General features: G+C 38.9%; 2 protein-coding genes across 9 annotated transcripts in view; one reads left to right on the plus strand and one right to left on the minus strand.

Annotated features, from left to right (window-relative positions):
* Positions 1-23054, plus strand: part of ZUP1 (zinc finger containing ubiquitin peptidase 1) — a 43211-nt gene extending 20157 nt beyond the window's left edge. For 2 of the 7 annotated variants that reach the window (XM_088840593.1, XM_088840594.1), the window contains exon 11: positions 51-814. In XM_088840593.1, coding sequence (XP_088696719.1) covers positions 51-125 — 75 coding nt within the window. In that variant the 3' untranslated portion in view covers positions 126-814. The other 5 variants (XM_088840591.1, XM_088840592.1, XM_088840595.1 and 2 more) reach the window with 4 other exon arrangements.
* On the minus strand, positions 3142-20225 carry RSPH4A (radial spoke head component 4A). 2 transcript variants are annotated; one of them, XM_055433686.2, is made up of 6 exons: positions 19335-20222; positions 15391-15625; positions 9746-10486; positions 7969-8116; positions 5899-6016; positions 3142-3992 (listed from the first exon to the last, which is right to left on the minus strand). In XM_055433686.2, the coding sequence occupies exons 1-6, from the start codon at positions 20009-20011 to the stop codon at positions 3755-3757; spliced, it is 2157 nt and encodes a 718-aa protein (XP_055289661.2). In that variant the 5' UTR covers positions 20012-20222; the 3' UTR covers positions 3142-3754. The 2 variants fall into 2 exon arrangements, with proteins under 2 accessions (XP_055289661.2, XP_088696716.1); XM_088840590.1 differs by lacking the exon at positions 7969-8116 and having other exon boundaries at positions 3970-3992; positions 19335-20225.
* Positions 23055-23325: the final 271 nt, after the last annotated feature.

Raw genomic sequence — 23325 nt, forward strand, 5'->3', positions numbered from 1 at the left:
GTCACAAAGACTTGGACACAACTGAGTGACTTTCACTTTCACTTTCAAAGGGAGAAGAGACACTGCGGGAGAGAGGGGCATTCATGAAGAACAGGATCATGAGGGAGAGGACTAAAGGTGTTTGATGTGAGAGAGCTAGAGTAATCTTTTTAGCCTCACAACTTGGGATATAAAGGCAAGGACTGTCGAAGAAGTTCTTCAATTTAATTATGATAAGTTTCTTTGCAAATGTTTGTGCAAAGAGGTTTCTTTGCAATGACTTAAATAATAAAACTGCATTCCTTTTTTTTAACCCTATCATTTATTTGGCTGAATGAAGTTAAAAGTTAATTTTAACTGTTAGAAAAAGCAAGATGCTTGTTCACCAATATACAGATAACTTTTAAGATCATAGATGAGGTTAGATAGTAAGATGGAGTTTAGCTGAGTATTTTATTTGGCTGTTATCTTTCTGGTCTTGAAAGTGAGGCGTTGGTGGTATTTCTCTGTTCATAGTCTCATCTTTATCTCTCCTTCCCTGTTTTTACTTGTCTGTCTCTGCGTTTCAGCCAGATTTTTACTTTTGATTCATTATTCCATAAAAAGGTGATATTTTTAATTTTTTGCATTTTATCTTTATCTCAAATTTTCTTTAATTTTTTATGGCTTGACTTTAAAAATGATTTCCTAATTTCCTAGATTTGAAGTTGTACTATTCCTTACAGGATTTTCATTATCTTGAAAAAAAAAATCCCAGATTTTAGTTTTTTTGATATTAGATGATAATGCATATTTTAATTAATTGACTTCTCACTTACTTACCATTTTTAAAATTTCTTTTCAAGGCTAGGAGACAAGCTTCTCAAGTCTTTACAGCTGAGAAGATCCCTTGAAGAAGTCAGCATTTCAATGATTTGTGGAATTTTACTTTGTTTTCCAGATTCTGGTATTAACCTTAATATAGCATATGAATCTGTGGATTTTCTAAATACTCCATTTATATTTTAATTTCTAAAATGTCTAAATTATGCCATTAGTGCATTGTTTAGTAACTATTCCAATAAAATATCTTGTTTGCATTGTGAGTTTTGTATTAATTTATCCATGTTTTAGAAATTAATTTTGTGTTATAGTCATGACTGTTTGTTGAGTTCTAACTCGTGTTAGGTGTTCTCAGTATTTTGCATGTATTAATTAGTTTGATTTTCAAAATATTTTATAGTTCTGTGAGACAAATACTGTTATTAGCCCTGTGAGGAAGCTGAAACTTTCGAGATTAGTAATTTGCCCAAGAAAGTGACCCTAATCCAAGATGTGAACCCAGACTGTTTCACCTCCAAGCTCTTACCATTATAGCATTCTGCTTTATTCTGTTATTATTATATATGTAATGAAATTCCCTCCTCACTAGATATAAAGAACCTTAATATTTCATAGGCATAGTTCCAAAAAGAGTAATTTGCTTTTGTTAAATATTTACACTCTTATATAACTGTGAGAGTCTTATGTTTAATGTGTCTTATAGGAAGGAATCTTTCAGTTTCATGTTAGATTTGCCAGTTAAGGTTGAAGCAAGAATCTTATTCTGGCCAGTTTTAAACAGAAGAGAATTCGTTCAAATTATCAGAAGTTCACAGAATCCACAGGTAACTAGGGAACTATTCTAGAACAAAGGCAACAGTTGAGGCTAGAATATGGCCTAATATTATAGCAGGGGCAATCAGGTTAGGAGGTGAGGTAGAATGTCTGCTTAGATTTCAGATTCCAGAGAAGAGGGCACATTTGATTAGCATGTGACCGTCTGCCATGGCTCAGAGGCACTTTCTGAAAAAGAAATCTGGGTAGCTGAAAAAAGAGATATTAAATTAAAAAGGAGAAGCAGTAAGGGGCTGCTACCTCATTAAAAAATGATCAAGAACTTACTTGAATGAAGTTCTATGAATATTATCTATTGTATTAAATATTAAGTATTGCACTCCTGGAAAATTCTGGAAAACCTCCTTTCTAATACTGTCATTCAGACTGGTAAACAGGTTCCACTGTATATCCCCAAGCAGTTATGGTGCTTCATGCCATCATTATCTCTTACCTAGACAGTGTAATACCCTCCTAACTGGTCTGCTTGTCTTGATCCTCTGTCAGTCCATCTTCCACACAGAAGCCAAATTGTTCTAAAATACAAATACAAGTTTGTGACTGCCTAGTTGAGTCCCCTTCATTGCTCACGGTTAAAATCCAAACGTCCTACACAATCTGGGCTCTGCTTACCTCTTCAGTTTCATCTCTCACCATGCTCAAAGTTTCACTCCTTTCAGCCTCAAGTCCTTTGCCAAAATACAGCTGATGCTGCCTAGGACCCTTTCCCCTTAGTTCTCCTCTTAGAAGGGCTTCCTCTTAGAAGGAACTGCTCAAGTTTGGATTAAATACACCTTCTAAGGGTTTGAAGGTGAAGGTTTGGAGAAGGCAATGGCACCCCACTCCAGTACTCTTGCCTGGAAAATCCCATGGATGGAGGAGCCTGGTAGGCTGCGGTCCATGGGGTCGCTAAGAGTCAGACATGACTTAGCAACTTCACTTTCACTTTTCACTTTCACTTTTCACTTTCACACATTGGAGAAGGAAATGGCAACCCACTCCAGTGTTCTTGCCTGGAGAAGCCTAGGGGCAGGGGAGCCTGGTGGGCTGATGTCTATGGGGTCGCACAGAGTCGGACACCACTGAAGTGACTTAGCAGCAGCAAGGGTTTGATAAGCAATGTTGCTCAAAGGTAAGATCACTGATCTGCAAACCGCCAGTCTGTGACAAGAAAATTACAGAAACTACAATTACTGATACTTTTATTTTACACAGATAATAACCATGGAGTAGAAGGGTTTTTTTATTTTTATTTTTTAATTGGTTCTTCACCACAGGGCTTGACAAACACTGTACTATTTCATAATATTTATATCACAAAATATTTCCTTCCTTGAATGTAAGCTCCTAAAATTTCTGAAGCAATGCCTAGTTTTTAACAGTAGCCTTGGAGTGCCAGGGATATAGAACTTAAAAATACTTTTTTAGTGAATAAAAATAACTAGTTTTAGAAAAGCAGTGATAGAAAATAACAGTCTGAAGTCTTTTGATGTCCCAGCTAGCCATCTCTGCAAATAGTTTTTCCCCAAATCAGATAAAACCAATTTGTATAGGATGAAAGAAGAGTTACATTGAGAAGTTTCTTTAAGAAGTAAAAGGTAAAAGCTAAAAAAATTTGAATGTTCCTACAGTCTTGGAGCAGGTAATGGTATTGTATACCCTCTCCACACAGAGGGTTGGGGGAATAGATATATAGAGAGATAGATAGATGTATATACATACAGTATTTGCAACAGTATCACAAATTGCTGAAGAACATGCTCTAATATAGGTATCAATATTTTTGGTCTCAGTATTCCTTGACACTCAAAAAATATTTAAGCCCCCCAGGTAGCTTTTGTGGGGTATGTATTACCATGTTTGCCTATTAGAAATTCAACCTGAGGCTTAAAAAAGTACAGAAGTACATATTCTGTTAGCTGAAACCATCAGAACAGTAATTAAGAAAATGTCATTTAGCCTCTGAAAAATCTGTTGAGCATCTTTCTAAAAGTACATATTAATAGTTCCAAATGTGAAATTCCCAATTTTTATTTTCAGGGAATGATATTTTACACATGAATTAGTTGTAATTTATATATATAAATCAGTCCTAAACGAGTATGTGTGCATCAGTCTCAAGACTGGGCTAATTCTTGTATTAGTCATAATCGTCTTCCTCATCTTCCTCTTCCTCAGTTTCTTCGTTCTCCTCTGTTGAATTTGCTGCTGCTTCTTGTGCAGCCCTGAAAGTCTGCTCCTCTTCCACAGTAGGATCATCCATTTCCATAATTTCTGGTCCAATGGGGTACTCTTGATAAACTGGTGGTGGAACTGGAGGTGTATAGCTGTCTGGACTATATTTATGACCCCAGCCTATGTAGAAATTTTCAAACTTTCTGTAAGTTAAAAAAAAAAAATGTAGATCATATAATTTTTCAGTAAGAAAAACTTATCCTTTCCTGTAAGAATAAAGTACTTAAAAGTATCATAGTCCCATAATGTTAAAACAGTACAGTATATTTAAAATGCATTAGAGATGAAATATCCCTAAATGATTCTTCTACCACAGGGAGTTGTGTGTGTATGTGTGCTCAGTTGTGTCTGACTCTTTGCTACCTCGTGTACCATAGCCCGCCAAGTTCCTTTATGTCCATGGGATTTCCCAGGCAAGAATACTGGAGCTGGTTGCCATTACCTCTTCCAGGGGATCTTCCCGACCCAGGGATTGAACCCACATCTCTCACATCTCCTGCATTGGCAGGTGGATCCTTTACCACGCATAACCTGGGAAGCCCACAGGGGGTTACTATGACCCAAACTGCTCAAGCTGGTTAAGAAAACATAGGACTAGACTCTGTCAAAATGTACCCTACACCTGGACTGGACCACAACCTTTGATCTTTTAATTATTTTCAGTAAAACAAAACAACTAAGTTAAAAGTTGCATACATCCCTTAGAGTTAGGAAGAATTAAGAAGTTGCCAATCTAGCAAATTTGGCTGCATGAGGAGTTGGGCTTGTGGTTAGAAACCTATGTGTGAATTTGCAGGTCCAACCTTGGGCAATCACAAAAACTTTCCCTGGTAGACCTCATGGAGAAAACTTCTCTCTCCGCACCAGACTTGCTGCACAGCCAGTGCACTGCAGTCTCAAAGGAGTTGTGGGCAAGGACTCTGGCCTCTCTGGCCTGTCATACTCTTGATAGAATTGTGTTTCTGGCGCAGGTGCCTTTATTCCCAAGCCTCTTCATCTGGGGCCTTCAGCAGAAGTCTTCAGGCCCCTCTGCCAAGGCTTCCTAATGGGGGTTGAGTAAGAGAAGAGGAGACCTTATAGATGGTTTCCCCTACTCTGACTCAGTACCCAGTAGTTTTTTTTGTTTTGTTTTTGATTTTTGGCGTTACAGCATGTGACATCTTAGTTCCTTGACCAGGGATTGAATCTGCATCCCCTGGAGTGGCACCTAAGAGTCTTAACCACTGAACCACCAGGGAAGTCCCAGTACCCAGTACTTTTTCCTAGCCCTCCCCAGCTTCCTCTGATCACAGGTCCATAAAACTGCAAGAGCCTTATGTTAAGGACTTCCTTATCAGTGGGATGGCCTCACAACTGTGCTGACCCATCTGACCTTCCACCAGTGTGCCATTCCATGTGGGCAAATGGAATGAGGTGGTGGACAGCAAGTAGAATCAGTGCTTCAACTTGCTTATGCTATCACAGTAAGTGATTAAAGGCTTGAAAACACTTTCATTTTTGGCTTGTTGATCTCATGGCTACTCTGACATTTGACCACTCACTTCTCCCGCTCAGCCAAGCTTCTGACCCTAAGTTATTAAGTAAGAAATGGAAGCATAAGACAAATGGAAGTATATGTATGCTCTGCGTGACAAAAGGACATTGACTATCCTCTTATCCTAATTCTCTTGAAAGTGATAGCCTAAATCATACATATTTTAAATTATCTTTTCTCAAGATATCTAACAAAAATGATAAGACTCAATTTAACACTGCTTAGAATTACCTCCATGAAATGATTATCAATTACTCAAATAACCATAGAATAAAAAACATTTTAGCTCCATTAATTTGATAATTCAGATGGAAATGCAGAAGTCTGAATTACTCTAATGTTCTGAATTTCATGCTTTGTTGTATAAGATGGATGTTGTTTGAATTCATTTTATGCCATTACAGACTTGACATGCCAAAGAAGAGTTAAAACAGTAGTAACTAACATTCCAGTGATAACTTATAATTTCCAGAAGTTACATCATCAAAATAACAGCCTTACAAGTGGGCACATACTTGCCATTGGAAAAGGCATACGCTCCAGGCCAAAGGTTGGATCTAAGGACTGCAATCGCATATTGAGGAATGAGATTTGAGGATAACCGTGTTGTCCAAGGCGATATATTCTGGATCTCTGAAAACCAAAGAGAAATTTAAAATAGAATTAACTCCTAAATAGACAAGCATATACTGTGTAACAGAAAAGCTATATTTATAAACCTTAAAACACACACACACTTGACATAGAAAAGTTAAAACATTTGCTTAACATAGAATCAGGAGGGTATTATTTGAACATTGTGGAACAATGAAATTTGAAAAAAATGTGTGTTTATATATATTTGTCTATGTTTATATATGTGTGTACATTTGAACAACAGAGAAAATAAGTTTTACCAAGGGAGAGGAGGGCTGTGTGGTAGAGGGAAAAATATGTAATGACCAAACCATTATTTTGAAAGAGAGCTAGGGTTTGGAGCATGAACACTCCAAAACTAAATAGGAAGAAAAGAATAATATGAGAACAATAGTATATTGGAAAAAGAAAATAGTACTTCATGACATTTTACTCTATGTCATGTGTTTATGATCTGTAGAATGCATAACAAGTATGATAAAAAAAAATAAGATAACTGTCAGCATTTCTAGTAAGAGAGCCAACTTATGTTTCCCCTCTGCAATACATTCCTGCAACCTCTGTCCTAGAAAGTTCTTTGTGGGGCCGGCCACATTACATTCTTTACTCCCACCATTAACTACAGTGTGTGTGTGTGTGTGTGAGTGTGTGTAAAGGTTTCCCCCAGTATCTACTATCCAAAAGTAGAGCGCTCCTATGAAACCTTTTGTAAGCCGAAATGACATAGAGCAAAGAAGCAATTACCTTAGGACACATCTTGCTAATAGATTGCCAAGATAAACTGAGATAAAGCACAGAAGCTCCAAACACAATTCAAAGCTATGACAACTTGTTGCTGAGTGTAGTTCCTGGGGAAGGAGCTTGGAGGTGCTGCTCTGACAGCCTGAAGTGTATGCTGCCCTATAACTGCTCACTGCAAAAATGCTGAACATTACTTTTGTTTTGCCTTTTTTAAAAAAAATTTCTATCAGTGAAAATTGGTACTAATGTAGTTCTCTCATAAAAGCAAAGTACTGTAAACTGATTTTTTGAAAAGCAAGAAATACCTGTGTATATATTCATTTATGGGTTTCCCTCATAGCCCAGTCAGTAAAGAATCTGCCTGCAATGTAGGAGACCCCAGTTTGATGCCTGGGTCAGGAAGATCCCCTGGAGGAGGGCATGGCTACCCACTCCAGTATTCTTGCCTGGAGAATCTTCATGGTCAGAGGCACCTGGTGGGCAGCAGTCCAAGGGGTCCCAAAGAGTTGGACATGACTGAGCAACTTAGCATGCAGCATGTCACCATGCCAAGATCTTATGTTATTTGGACTATATTTCCCACACTCTACATTTTATAGCCATGAGTGTAAGTCATAGATATGTAAGCTATGTAAGTCATAGCCATCTTGTAACTGGAAATTTGTCTCCTATCTCCCTCACCTAATTCTCTCAATCCCCCACAATATAGTATTTTCTAATTAAGACATGTACATTTTTTAGATATTATGTTATTGTACACTTAATCGACTGCAGTAGAGTGTAAACATAATTTTTATATGCACTGGGAAACCAGAAAATTGACTCATTTTACTGTAATATTCACATTTTCTGCAGTGGTCTGGAATCTGTCTTACAGTATCTCCAGGGTATGCTCATATATGGGCTTCCCTGGTGGCTCAGAGGGTAAAGCGTCTGCCTGCAATGAGGGAGACTGGGGTTCGATCCCTGGGTCAGGAAGATCCCCTGGACAAGGCAATAGCAACCCACTCCAGTACTCCTGCCTGGAAAATCCCATGGATAGAGGAGCCTGGTAGACTACAGTCCATGGGGTCGCAAAGACACGACTGAGCAACTTCACTTTCACTTTCATGCTTGTATATACATGTGTACATATTTATATATGCCTGTATACACACACACATATACATATATGGACACACAAACATATGTAGGATATGTGAAATTACCTAAATCTTCAGAGATTGGCGTCAAGAGTGGAGGCCCCACTTCTTGTTCTATGTCGTCAGGCTCTTCTCCTTTTTCCTCTTTTTCTTCATCTTCTTCTTCCTCTTCCTCCTCACTTTTTTGTATGGGGTTGAACCAATTACAGCGACCCTGGGTAAAAATACCGCAAGATCTAGTGGTCTAATGAGGACCTTAAAATGCCAGAATATTCCTTTGGATTGAAGTAATTATCTGCATGGTGTTCTACTGTGTGGCATATTGATCATTTGATCATTCATTCATTCAATGTATATTTACCAAATGCTATTTTGATCTATGTTGTTTTAAGCAAAATATTGTCAGGGTATTTATATATTAAAATATATATATTCAAACCTTAGTGAAAAAGGTAATAATGAATTTTACTAATTTGTATGATGGTAAGGAGATCCAATCAGTCCATTCTGAAGGATCCTGGGTGTTTATTGGAAGGACTGATGCTAAAGCTGAAACTCCAATACTTTGGCCACCTCACGCGAAGAGTTGACTCACTGGAAAAGACTCTGATGCTGGGAAGGATTGGGGGCGGGAGGAGAAGGGGATGACAGAGAATGAGATGGCTGGATGGCATCACCGACTCGATGGACATGAGTTTGAGTGACCTCCGAGAGTTGGTGATGGACAGGGAAGCCTGGTGTGCTGTGATTCATGGGGTCGCAAAGAGTCGGTCACGACTGAGCGACTGAACTGAACTGAACTGAAGGTACTATTATTATTAATAGCAACAATGTGATAATAAGATTAGGTATGGAGTTTTGAGGTTATAATTTCTCATTTAATTAACTCATACAGAGATATTTAAGAATATCTCTTATCTACATCAAAGTATAGTGAAGATATTCTACCTGCCAATGAGACCGTTTAACGGATTGTTTAAGAGTGTGGACTCTGGATCCATTCTGCTCATTCACATCTGAAACTTATTAGATAAGTTTCCCTTGTGATGTTCCCTAAACTTTCTGCCTTAATTTCCTCATCTGTACAATAAGGATATTAGTCTTTTGGGGTCGCTACAAGTCGGACACAACTGAGCGACTGAACTGAACTGAACTGAAGCTTTAAATTAGCTGCTATATATAAAGTGCTATTAAAAACTGGCAGAATAGGTTCTATATAACTACTATTTGACATTTTACTTGTTTTTATTAAAATCTTTTATTGTTCATGCAAAAAAAGTTCCTTGGCTAGTAAAAACAGAATAAAATAACTCTTCCCAAAATTAATGTACCCATTTATATTTAACATATAAAAATAATTTCACAACACACCTAAACCTAAATTCTTCCATAACTTGCCAAATACTCCACGTGTGCTTAGTCACTCAGTTGTGTCCGACTTGTAGCAACCCCATGGACTGTAGCCCACCAGGTTCCTCTGTCCATGTTGATTCTCCAGGCAAGAATATTGGAGTGGGTTGCCATTCCCTCCTCCAGGGGATCTTCCCAACTCAGGGATCAAGTCTGCAAATCAAATCTGCATTGCAGGCAGATTCTTTACCATCTGAGCCATGAGAGAAACCCAAATAAAGTCCGTTTTACTTCCATTTGGAAATAAAATCTGTTTGAAGATCCTGGGTCTAAACAACTTGGCAATTATATGCTACTTTGTGTTTAGGTTTTTTACCTGTCTCTTTGTCTACAGTCTGAAGGCCTTTGTCTTGAATATAATGTGTGCATTATAGACAGAATTTAATGCATATTTACTGACTAGCTGATAGGATGAGAATTGCAAAACCCCTACCTGAGGGAGGATATGTTGTACATGATGAACCCAGTTGGATAAGGATTCCACTAGATCAATCACTTGGATGCCTTCAAAATCAGGATTTTCTTCAAAGCTATCTCGCCCACTTTCTATTTCTTCTTCCTCTTCTCCTTCTTCTTCACCAAAATGATAGAATCCTAGAGGGCTGACATGGGTCCCTGCTGAAATTCTGGCAATTTGTGCTCGTAAGTAATTACTCTCATTTCCTGGGAAGGGTGGGTAGCTTATAATGGGGTTATCCAATCGCCCAGTGAAAAACTTCTTGATTTTTCTTGCAATAACGATTTGTGCAGGTGTCACTGCTGGTAACTTCACCCATGGTCTTCCTGGTTCATTGCAAACAAAATAGACATATTTGTTGGCACCTGTTCTGCTTTCTTCTTTCGGAATGGCCTGTGGGGCCTTGTAAAAGGGCCTTGGTAATTCGTCTTCATCGTCTTCATCAGCTTCACGATCTCCATTGTCCCTTTCTTCAGGTACGTCTTCCTCCTCCACCTCCTCTTCATCTTCTCCCTCACGGAATTCCACTTCAGCTACAATATAATTCATTTCCAGACCTAAGATCTTGCCCCAGAAACGACATTTTTGGATTGGGTGGGTGTCAGTAAGCTGCTTGAGGGCAAGAAATATGCGGTAAGTCTCATCTGTGCCCAAACCAACTCCAGCTTGTTCAAAATAAAAAGCTGATTCCATTATATTTGGAAGAGCGTGTTCTGCCTGGGAATACAAGCACTGTGATTAATATTTTATCCATAAGAGAACTGCTTGCAACCCAAAGACTTAATGCAATCCCTATAAAAATGCCTTTTTTCTTAGAACTAGAATAATTAATACTAAAATTTATTTGGAGCTACAAAAGACCCAGAATAGATGAACTAATCCTGAGGGGAAAAAAGGTTGAAAGTATAACCCTCCCAGACTTCAGAAAATACTACAAATGCTACTATAATCAAAACAGCATGGTACTGGCACACACACACAAAAAGACATATAGATCAATGAAACAGAATAGAGCGCCTAGAAATAAACTGTGTACCTGTGGTCAATTAATCTACAACAAAGGAAGCAAGAACAGTGTACAGAGGAGAAAAGACAGTCTCTTCAGCAAGTGGTTTTGGGAAAGCTGGACAGCTACATACAAATAAGTGAAATTAGAACATTCCCTCACACCATCTACAAAAATAAACTCAAATATGAGTCATGACACCATAAAGCACCTAGAAAAGAACATAGGCAAAACATAAATCATAGCAATATTTTCTTAGATCAGTCTCCCAAGGCAAAAGAAATAAAAGCAAAAATAACAAATATTTGATCCCCACATGCTGTTTGTCCCCAGACTTGCCAATGCTATATACAGCTCCATAACCAAGTGTTTTGAATAAGATATTTTTAGAAAAGATCAGCTAATGTCAAGTCCCTGACACCTATCACTTGTCCCTTCTGATTGAAATATTCTATATTTCACTGTGTCATTTGTGTCTCCTTATGGAGGCTACAGATCTCTAGAGGGTTTGTGTGTGTTTACTAAGTTGCTTCAGTCATGTTCAACTCTTTGTGACCCTATGGACTGTAGTCCTCCAGGCTCCTCTTACCAAGGGATTCTCCAGGCGAGAGTATTGGAATGGGTTGCCATGCCCTCCTCTAGGGGACCTTCCCGACCCAGATATTTAACTCGCTTCTCTTAGGTCTCCTGCACTGGCAGGCGGGTTCTTTACCATTCGTTTCATGTGGTATATCCCTACCCCTCCTATCTTTCCTTGACTGAACCCTGTGTCCTTTTTTAAACATATCTTACTCCAAACATCAAATTTGCAAGTATGTAGACAATTTTAAATAGCCTAACAGTAATGAACAGTGACAAAGGGCAAAATGATAGGATACTGAATGAGGAATTCCCCAGGTCGGTAGGTGCCCAGTATGCTACTGGAGCTCAGTGGAGAAATAACTATAGAAGGAATAAAGGGATGGAGCAAAAGCAAAACCAATACCCAGTTGTGGATGTGACCAGTGATAGAAGCAAGGTCCGGTGCTGTAAAGAGCAATATTGCATAGGAACCTGGAATGTTAGGTCCATGAATCAAGGCAAATTGGAAGTGGTCAAACAGGAGATGGCAAGAGTGAACGTCGACATTCTAGGAATCAGTGAACTAAAATGGACTGGAATGGGTGAATTTAACTCAGATGACCATTATATCTACTACTGTGGGCAGGAATCCCTTAGAAGAAATGGAGTAGCCATCATGGTGAACAAAAGAGTCCGAAATGCAGTACTTGGATGCAATCTTAAAAATGACAGGATGATTTCTGTTCATTTCCAAGGCAAACCATTCAATATTACAGTAATCCAGGCCTATGCCCCAACCAGTAATGCTGAAGAAGCTGAAGTTAATCGGTTCTATGAAGACCTACAAGACCTTTTAGAACTAACACCCAAAAAAGATGTCCTTTTCATTCTAGGGGACTGGAATGCAAAAGTAGGAAGTCAAGAAACACCTGGAGTAACTGGCAAATTTGGCCTTGGAGCACGGAATGAAGCAGGGCAAAGGCTAATAGAGTTTTGTCAAGAGAATTCACTGGTCATAGCAAACACCCTCTTCCAACAACACAAGAGAAGACTCTACACATGGACATCACCAGATGGTCAACACCGAAATCAGATTGATTATATTCTTTGTAGCCAAAGATGGAGAAGCTGTATACAGTTAGCAAAAACAAGACCAGGAGCTGACTGTGGCTCAGATCATGAACTCCTTATTGCGAAGTTCAGACTTAAATTGAAGAAAGTAGGGAAAACCACTAGACCATTCAGATATGACCTCAATCAAATCCCTTATGATTATACAGTGGAAGTGAGAAATAGATTTAAGGGACTAGATCTGATAGATAGAGTGCCTGATGAACTCTGGATGGAGGTTCGTGACATTGTACAGGAGACAGGGAACAAGACCATCCCCATGGAAAAGAAATGCAAAAGAGCGAAATGGCTGTCTGAGGAGGCCTTACAAATAGCTGTGAAAAGAAGAGAAGCGAAAAGCAAAGGAGAAAAGGAAAGATATAAGCATCTGAATGCAGAGTTCCAAAGAATAGCAAGGAGAGATAAGAAAGACTTCCTCAGTGATCAATGCAAAGAAATAGAGGAAAACAACAAAATAGGAAAAACAAGAGACCTCTTCAAGAAAATTAGAGATTCCAAGGGAACATTTCATGCAAAGATGGGCTCGATAAAGGACAGAAATGGTATGGACCTAACAGAAGCAGAAGATATTAAGAAGAGGTGGCAAGAATACACAGAAGAACTGTACAAAAAAGATCTTCCCGACCAAGATAGTCACGATAACGTGATCACTGACCTAGAGCCAGACATTGGAATGTGAAGTCAAGTGGGCCTTAGAAAGCATCACTACTAACAAAGCTAGTGGAGGTGATGGAATTCCAGTTGAGCTATTACAAGTCTTGAAAGATGATGCTGTGAAAGTGCTGCACTCAATATGCCAGCAGATTTGGAAAACTCAGCAGTGGCCACAGGACTGGAAGAGGTCAGTCTTCATTCCAATCCCAAAGAAAGGCAATGCCAAAGAATGCTCAAACTACCGGACAATTGCCCTCATCTCACACGCTAGCAAAGTCATGCTCAAAATTCTCCAAGCCAGGCTTCAGCAATATGTAAACCGTGAACTCCCAGATGTTCAAGCAGGTTTTAGAAAAGGCAGAGGCACCAGAGATCAAATTGCCAACATCCGCTGGATCATGGAGAAAGCAAGAGAGTTCCAGAAAAACATCTATTTCTGCTTCATTGACTATGCCAAAGCCTTTGACTGTGTGGATCACAATAAACTGTGGAACATTCTGAAAGAGATGGGAATCCCAGACCACCTGACCTGCCTCTTGAGAAACCTGTATGCAGGTCAGGAAGCAACAGTTAGAACTGGACATGGAACAACAGACTGGTTCCAAATAGGAAAAGGTGTACGTCAAGGTTGTATATTGTCACCTTGCTTATTTAACTTATATGCAGAGTACATCATGAGGAACGCTGGGCTGGAAGAAGCACAAGCTGGAGTCAAGATTGCTGGGAGAAATATAAATAACCTCAGATATGCAGATGACACTACCCTTATGGCAGAAAGTGAAGAGGAACTCAAAAGCCTCTTGATGAAAGTGAAAGAGGAGAGTGAAAAGGTTGGTTTGAAGCTCAACATTCAGAAAACTAAGATCATGGCATCTGGTCCCATCACTTCATGGGAAATAGATGGAAAAACAGTGGAAACAGTGTCAGACTTTGTTTTTTTGGGCTCCAAAATCACTGCAGATGCTGATTGCAGCCATGAAATTAAAAGACGCTTGCTCCTTGGAAGGAAAGTTATGACCAACCTTGATAGTATATTAAAAAGCAGAGACATTACTTTGCCAACCAAGGTCCGTCTAGTCAAGGCAATGGTTTTTCCCGTGGTCATGTATGGTTGTGAGAGTTGGACTGTGAAGAAGGCTGATCGCCGAAGAATCGATGCTTTTGAACTGTGGTGTTGGAGAAGACTCTTGAGAGTCCCTTATACTGCAAGGAGATCCAACCAGTCCATTCTAAAGGAGATCAGTCCTGGATGTTCATTGGAGGGACTGATGCTGAAGCTGAAACTGCAATACTTTGGCCACCTCATGCGACGAGTTGACTCACTGGAAAAGACTCTGATGCTGGGAAAGGTTGGGGGCGGGAGGAGAAGGGGACGACGGAGAATGAGATGGCTGGATGGCATCACCGACTCTGTGGACATGAGTTTGAGTGTACTCCGGGTGTTGGTGATGGACAGGGAGGCCTGGCGTGCTGTGATTCATGGGGTCGCGGAGAGTCGGACACGACTGAGCGACTGAACTGAACTGAACTGAACAGTAATGGAACATAGGAGCTCAGTAGCTGTACAGTATAAATTACTCAGTAGAATAAATTGCAAATATGCAGGCATTTAGGAAACAAAGTGGATACTGATTTGAAATATTTTAAGGTAAAATTTTTGTAATACAGCTGATTTCATTCTTGAATGATAGCTTTTAATCTCTGTCACCAACTTTCTCTGTAAATATTTTCAACAATTTATCTTTGGGGGTTAAAAGAAATATTTTATTTCTCTCCTATTATGTCTCATTGACATAATATACATACTGTCAAGATACAATATGAAGAAGTAACCTTGGAAGAAAATGGAAATGACATTAGAAGCTATTTTAATTTTTCCAGTAAATTAAAGGGGAAAATATGTATCTTGATTTAAAGCCAAATTTTAAATATGTGCCGTTTATTCATTCATTCAATAAATACTCAATAAGAAACAACTATGCACTCAGGCTGTCCCAGGCATTTTGGAGAATATAAAAGATGAAGAAACCATTTTCACTGATACCAAGGAGTTTAGCCCCACAAACATAAAATAGCTAAATCTGTGAAATACTAAAACACAATGTGAAAACATAAGAAACTTTAACCAAGGAAATAAGTGGTGTGAAATAAGGTTGCAATACTATTTAGCAAGCTACAAAAAAGCAGTGGGTATGAATTTAAAGCCATACCCCATTCACCTCAAAAAAACCGTAAGATTGACCTATTCAAATTTACAGGAGTAACTTACTATTTCATCTTCCAGTTCTTGGTCAGCTCCTTCTAAATTTCCCTGAAGAAAAAGAGTTTTCTGCTTCTCTGCTATTTCATAGGTTGGAAGCATCTCATTCTCATTTTGGAGTGTATCTAATTTTTTACTAAAATGTTCCATCTTGACATCTTGGCTAATATTTTCAATGATGTCCACAGCATTTTCAGGACGCTTATCTAAGACCGTGGTCAGCATTTCAGAAAGATGATCATATCTACCCAAAAAGAGAAAATTCCAGATAATATCCCTGTCTAAAGCATTTGAAGAAATATTTCATACATATTCAGTGGGTTTTTAGGAAACTTCAACAACCTGAAGACTTGAGAGATTTTTAGTGGAAAAATTCAGTAACTTTTACCACTGCCAAGAATAACTTATTCTAGAAGTTTTTAAGAAATACCTTCAATAAGATATGAATATTTAACTTATTAAAGAAAAACACATTACAGCAAGATACATGTTCTACATCAGCTACAATTTTCACTTTTTATTTCAGATCAAAATCTCTCAGTTATATATTTAAAAGTGACTAAGCTTATTTTTCATTCTTTTAACATAACTTCTTTTCCTATCCCTCATCAAATCCAACTTGATTTTTAAATCCAGCTGACTCTTTCAAGATCAATTCTCTTTTCACATTTCCTAAGCCTGTTATATACTTCTGTGTTTTTAGACCCACAAGAAATACATCTCATATTGCAACCCCAACCTACCCCCCAACACACAGAGAGAAAAATGTCATCTGATGTTACTCACGTTTATAAAATGTGATGCACTCTAATATTTTTTGTCCTTTTCTGTTAAAACCACTGCTGTAGCTTTTTATTTCATAACTGAATTAGTGAAGCTGCCTCTCACCTCTCTATTGATTCGTTAATTAATCTCTAATCTCTCATTAATTCATTACATTTTACACATAACTGCTAGGAGGTGCTTTTTAAGATACCAGTTTTGCAATGTGAAATTTACTACTGAAGAACCCAAAATGCCTGTCAAACTGCTCTCAGGCCAGATAGAAATTCCTCTGTCCAGTGTGAGGATTTGCATAAATTACCTCTCTGGTGGATAAGCACTGTATCTCTCCACTTTCATTTCTAATAATTAGTTCAGTTAAAATGTCTGCCTAGCAAGGTAAATGTCTGCCCAGCATCTCGTTGCTATCTGACTTGAAAGCCTTTGCTTGTGGTGTCCTATACATATTTTTCTCAAGAAATGATTTAAAATACAATTAATCCTCAAGGCCTTACCACTCAGGTTATTCCTGAAACTGTTCTTCTTCAGTGTGGACTGGGCCTTTCTAAGATCACTGATACACTGCAGGGTAATTGTGTACAATACATATTTCTCATTCAGCAACTGCAGTAGGTTCTTCCAGGGCTGAAATTGGGTTTTTGTTTGTTGTTTTAATATATCTCCTTCCTTATTATAGTGAAACAAAATGGATGTTCAATAAATTCCTACTATCTTTAACCTGCCCTAGTTATTTCTTTCTTTAATATTTGTATTTGTCTAATGGATCTTAAGAAGTCAAAGAAAAATAGGTAAATTATATGCACAACCAATGTGAAGGACAGTTTGCAAATATTATATGTGAAGAATATCTCATTCTTTCTCCAAAAATTACTATTTTTATAAATGAGCAGAAATGTTATGACTGGCAGAAAAGAAGAAAGCAGGGTTTTTTGCGGGCTTTTTATTCAACAATATGAAAACCAATTTTGTATTTTAGTCAAAATTGTTTTAACTGCAATAAAAATATAACTTTCATGGTGGTTAAATAAGAGATGTGTATAAGATATGGAGTTTAGTTCATCTTTAATAAGTCATTTTTAACTACAGGCTATAAAGCACTTAGAAAGTAATAGTGAATATTATGGACGGTATCATTTATTACCTCAGAGACTTAGCATTTGGACACTAAATTAAATTTAGCTATTTAAGTAATGTCAGTTATAAAATAATTCAGTAAAAGAAATTATCCCACTTTATGTTTTGTATTCAGTTTTAAATTGTGAACTTTCAAGTATTTATAATAAGCTTTTTTGACATTGTATCAAAGTTTGTAAATTCTTGCTTGTTATTTAACCCAGGGAATTGTGACAAGAAGTTTATATCAGTAATTCAAGTAGAATCCAGCAAATCACATCCCTGAAGTTTAAGTAAATTGTAGTTAAAGACAGCAATTTATAAATAATATTTTAATTTGGGTTTTGTGAAGACTTCTCACATTATATATTAATTGATATCTTGTTCTTCAGACTTTAAGATCATACTTCATATTTTTAAAAGCCAAGTAATAGTTATAAGCTTTCACCACATACGTTTATTGAATGGCATTCATTTAATGTTTGCTGACTAATCAGGAGGCATCTCAGCAAATTGTTTTAAGGATTGTTGTCATTGTTTAGTCACTAAGTTGTGTCCAACTCTGTTGAGACCCCATGGTCTGTAACCCGCTAGGCTCCTTCTGTCCATGGGATTTACCAGACAAGAATACTGGAGTGGGTTGCCATTTCCTTCTCCAGGGGATCTCCAGGGGATCCCAACCCAGGAATTGAACCTGCATCTCCTGCATTGCCAGATGAGTTTTTACCGCTGAATCACCAAGGAAGCCCCCATGTTGAGGATTAACTAGATTCAAAAGGTCTAGACTGTGTCTCCTGTACTCCCATTAATTAATTAATTCTTTATTCAGTAAATAGCTGATAACACTGTGCTAGGCATTAAATATATAGTGGTGTTCAAAACTCAAATGCTCCCTGTACTCTGGGGACCTACACTTTAATGGGAGAGTCAAACATTAAATATAAGTCTGTAAGTCTCTATACAATTATAAATGACCTTAAGTACTATGAAGGAAAGAGCAGGCAGTTATAATAGAGTTCTATGGGAGCTGATTCCTAAAAGATGTGAAGACAGCCAGCAGAGACTAAAGAGGACTTAGGGAGGAAGCCATCTGGGCCAAGGGAACAACGCTGGGACTGACGAAGCCATGTGGCTGAAGCATAGTGATGGAGGAAAGGTAAGAGTCAGAGAGTGTTGTAGCCAGAGAAATGTTGAGAAAATTAATTTTTCCATGACTTAGTCCCCTCATTTAAAAAGCAAGCGGATTATATTATGTGTTTTCTCAAGTCCCTTCTAGCCCTGTAATTTTGTTGACCCTATGATTATGTAACCCTGGAAGCAAGAACCTCTAGAAATCTGGACTCAATGATGAGATCTGAATCTCAGCTATGATAGGATGGTCAGAAAATTCCTGGGTCATTGGTTACCACATTTTAAAAGAGAATTCGATAAAATGGCATGTCCTTCGGGTGGCCTGTATAGCAAGGAATTCTCCTGATTTGCCTCGGACTGAGAAGTTTCTCAGGATACCATGCTTAGTCAGGACAGTCCCAGGTGAAGCAGGTAATTTATCACTCCAGCACTGGCCTGGGTAGGGACTTGAAACCACACCATTCAAGCACTGAGAATGCTTAGATTTTGGTAGACAGTGCCTTTTAACAAGCATCCTGGAGAGATACTTTATGGTTTCTTTCAAACCCCAGATTCCATAATTCCTAGATTTTATTTCTGTGTATCTAGGATCTTTAAAGATGGAGAAGGAAATGGCAACCCACTCCAGTGTTCTTGCCTGGAGAATCCCAGGGATGGGGGAGCCTGGTGGGCTTCCGTCTATGGGGTCACACAGAGTCGGACACGACTGAAGTGACTTAGCAGCAGGATCTTTAAAGAAGCTAAAAGAAACTCCACCAGTGACCTGTCTTGAGTCCTACAATACAAAGAGTTATGAAGTCACTCTTTCACTAATCCAGACTTTTCAGATATATTTTCATTCACCCACAGAAGCACATCCTCACACAAAGATAATCATACCCCCTCCCTTTGCCAAATTTTCCTCTCTCTTTTCCTCCAAGACTTACAGATTTAAGCCTGACTTGCTACTGGTCTTCAGTAGGTAAGCCTTAGTATTCTGAATGGCAATCTCAAGCATGCTGGGGGCCACTTCAGAAGCCCCAGACTCAGGCTGATCTAGATGATAGTTACTGTTTGAGTCATCTTCTTGAAAAATGTCAAATCTCAGGTCTTTCTGTTTAGAGGTGTAGTTGCTCACATCCCTCAGTTCATACAGGGGATATTTGGTTTGCTGAAAGGTGTTTTCCTTTGATTGACATGTTTGATGAGGAGTTGATCCGCCTTTATCAGATAATTGTTCCAAATGGCCAAACGGAGGTGTCTCAGCTTCAGAAATAACACTAGTGGTCTTGTCTGACTGCCATGGTGCCATAAAGTCCTGCCTGGCCAGAGCCAGGGGAGAAAGAGTCGAAGGGAGCTCCTGAGATGATGAAGGTGGAAATGATGCGCGTAGTCCTAGGAGGTCATCCACAGGTCGATCCGGCGTTCTGTCTCCAGAGAGGGGCATCCTAGGAGGGCTGCTCCTAGGCTGGAGTCCCGTTTCTGGCCCCTGCTCCAACTCTAGGGCCTCGGATAACCCAAGCTCAGGATTTTGGGAAGTAGTTACCGTTTCTTCCCACGGCCGCCCTGTTTCCCCAAGTTCTTGGTGTTCTATTTTTTGGTTGACGGGGATGGAGTCTTCCATGGAAGGAGTCAAGAGAAAAAAGTTTTGGATGAAGAGGGCATGCAGATATGGAAGGCAGCAACGCAGGGCACTGGCTTTGCTTAGGTTTGCTAGGCGATATCTGGGTCCTAGTTGCTCGCAGCGTCATGTCTCCATAGCAACCCCAGGCTGGGTTCCCCGAAGAGAAACAACACACGCCTGTTGCCAGGAGTCTAGGGAGGAGACCGAGAAGGATGAAGATCCTGGATTTGTGATTTGGTGAAGCCTCTGCTCCTCCAATAGCTCAGCCAATCTAATCTGCCGTCCATCAGGCCCGCCTGGAAACCTGAGAACTGGGCCGACGCGGAGGAGGAGTCCCGGGAGAATTTTCAGGGTCTGATACTAACATTTTGATTCAAGTTGCGCGTTGAGGAGTGAGTCTTGCATTAATGGGGGAGGGGGAGAATGCGTTTACAGAGCTTGTGTGTGTTCGAGAGAGAGACAGTGCGTGTGTGTAACGGAGAAGAGCCTGACGGGGGTCAGGGCGAGGTGAAGACCGTGGAAATCTGGAGGTTCAGGTGACAAGGAGACTCCAGTGTGCAGAACATCAGAGTCCAAAACTCAGAAATCAGAGGTGTATCGTTTGCGCCAACCGAATCGGCGACTTTTGGACAATAAACAAAGGAGTCATGATTTTCCTCTTCTCCCTCCTGTGGAATCTGCCAGATAATTAGGCAGAAAATTACCTTCAAGGAGAAGGCAATGAGGTTACCCTATGTAAACAAATAATTCATGGATTACCTGTTTTCTAATAACTGAAATTCAAATTAACCCTAAAACTATACTAGTATAATGTAATCTTTCTTTGATAATACACCTGTGATTTCACAATTTTGCAGTACCTAAGGTCATGATTATGACTATTAATTCATATTATTCAATCTCCAACAAAAAGAATGTATAGAGGATGGAATCATACATATCTGGCCTTGACTAAAAACTGTAAATTAATAAAAGTCTTTTATGTTAATTTGTTCTGTATCTCTCTTTTAAAACAATACTTGATATAACTTCTAATTAACAACTTGTTGGTCATAAATTCTAACTTAATGAAAAAGCATCATATTTACCACCACCCACCCCGAGTTTAGTGGAGGTTAAAAAGCACAGAACTCCTCTTCAAAACTTTGTTCAAAGCTATGGATCTTTGCTACTGCTACTGCTGCTGCGTCACTTCAGGCTCCCCCGTCCCTGGGATTCTCCAGGCAAGAACACTGGAGTGGGTTGCCATTTCCTTCTCCAATGTGTGAAAGTGAAAAGTGAAAGTGAAGTCGCTCAGTCGTGTCCGACCCTTAGCGACCCCACGGACTGCAGCCTACCAGGCTCCTCCATCCATGGGATTTTCTAGGCAATGAGTGGCTTGCCATTGCCTTCCAAAATGTACATGGGTGTGCACACACAGAATGTTGTATGTAATTTCTTCTGGTTCAGGGACTCCTTGAAGTCAGAGGCCCCAGATTAGACTCTTGGAATAGATTCAAAAAATAAAATGAAAGATAAGCTAGAACTATATATTGGAGATTATGTTTTTGTAATTGATACAAGGATTGAAGGGGGGATAGCATTTTTTTCCCCTTCATAGTTTCTATTTTCTCCACCCTTGAAGCTGGCAAGAAGTGATGGAGGCTTTTTTCTTGGCCTGACAAGCCAGAGCAGGATGGTAAGACCAGGAGAAAGGGATGATAAGAGTTTTTTGCATCTATATTCTCAAGAAGTATTTATCTGTAGTTTCCTTTTCTTGTAATGTCTGTCTGGTTTTGTTATTAGAGTAATTCTCGCTTCATAGAATGAATCAGAAAGTATCTTCTCTGGTTCTATTTTTTAGAAGAGATTGTAGAGAATTGGTAGGATTCACCTGTGAACCCGTCTGGACTTATTTTTGAAGATTATTAATTATTGATTCAATTGATTCACACACACACACATATATATGAGGAAATTGCTGATATATTTAAGTCTATGTATGTTTTGGCAGACTGCTTTATTCAAGGAATTGGTCCATTTTACCTAAGTTATCAAATTTATAAACCTAGACTTGTTCATAGTGTCTTTTAATATCCTTTTAATGTCTATGGGATCACTAGTGGTATTATATCTTTAATTTTTGAATTAGTAGTTGCAACTTCTCTCCTTTTTTTCTTTTACTTAACCTTGCTAGAGGCTTATTAATTGATTGACCCTTTTATAGAAATAGTTTTTGGTCTTGTTAATTTTCTGTTTTCAATTTCATTAATTTCTGCTCTAATATATATTGTTTCTCTTCTTTTGCTTACTTTGGATTTAATTTGCTCCTTTTTTCTAGTTACCTAAGGTGCAAGGAGATCCAACCAGTCCATTCTAAAGGAGATCAATCCTGGGTGTTCATTGGAAGGACAGATGCTGAAGCTGAAACTGCAATACTTTGGCCACCTCATGCGACGAGTTGACTCACTGGAAAAGACTCTGATGCTGGGAAACGTTGGGGGCGGGAGGAGAAGGGGACAACAGAGAATGAGATGGCTGGATGGCATCACCGACTCTGTGGACATGAGTTTGAGTGAACTCTGGGAGTTGGTGATGGACAGGGAGGCCTGGCGTGCTGTGATTCATGGGGTCGCAGAGAGTCAGACGTGACTGAGCGACTGAACTGAACTGAAGGTGGAAGTTTAGATGATTGAAGCTTAGATGACTTATATCTCTCTTCTTTTCTGATATATGTGTTCACTTCTATAAATTTTCCTCTAAATACTGATTTTGCTGCATTCCCCAAATTTTGATGTTATATTTTCATTTTCATTTATTTAAAAATATTTTGAGATTTCCATCTGTTTTTCTGTTATTGATTTATAGTTTAATTCTGTTGTGGTCTATATGATTTTAATATTTATTTTCTTACATCCTTTAAGTTTGTTAAAATGCTTTTATGGCCTAGAATGTGGTCTACCTTGATGAATATTCCCTCTGGGCCCAAGCAGAATGTATGTTCTGCTATTATTGTATGAAGTGGCCTATAGTTGTCAATTACAGTCTGTTGATTGATGATATTGTTGACCTCAACTATGTGCCTATTGATTTTCTACTTGCTGTATCTGTCTATTCTATAGAGAAGTGTTGAAGTCTACACCTCCAATAGTGGATTCACTTATTTATCCCTGTAGCTCTATCAGTATTTGCCTCATGTATTTTGACTTTTTCCTTGTAGGTGTGAAGCCACTAATGATTGTTATGTTTTCTTGCCTGGCGTGCTGCAGTCCATGGGGTCGCAAAGAGTCAGACACAACTGAATGACTGAACTAAACTGAACTGATGTCTTCTTG

Source organism: Moschus berezovskii, chromosome 10 (genome assembly GCF_049115385.1).
Source record: "Moschus berezovskii isolate FMDL1 chromosome 10, NW_MosBer_1.0, whole genome shotgun sequence".
Classification (NCBI taxonomy): Eukaryota; Metazoa; Chordata; class Mammalia; order Artiodactyla; family Moschidae; genus Moschus; species Moschus berezovskii.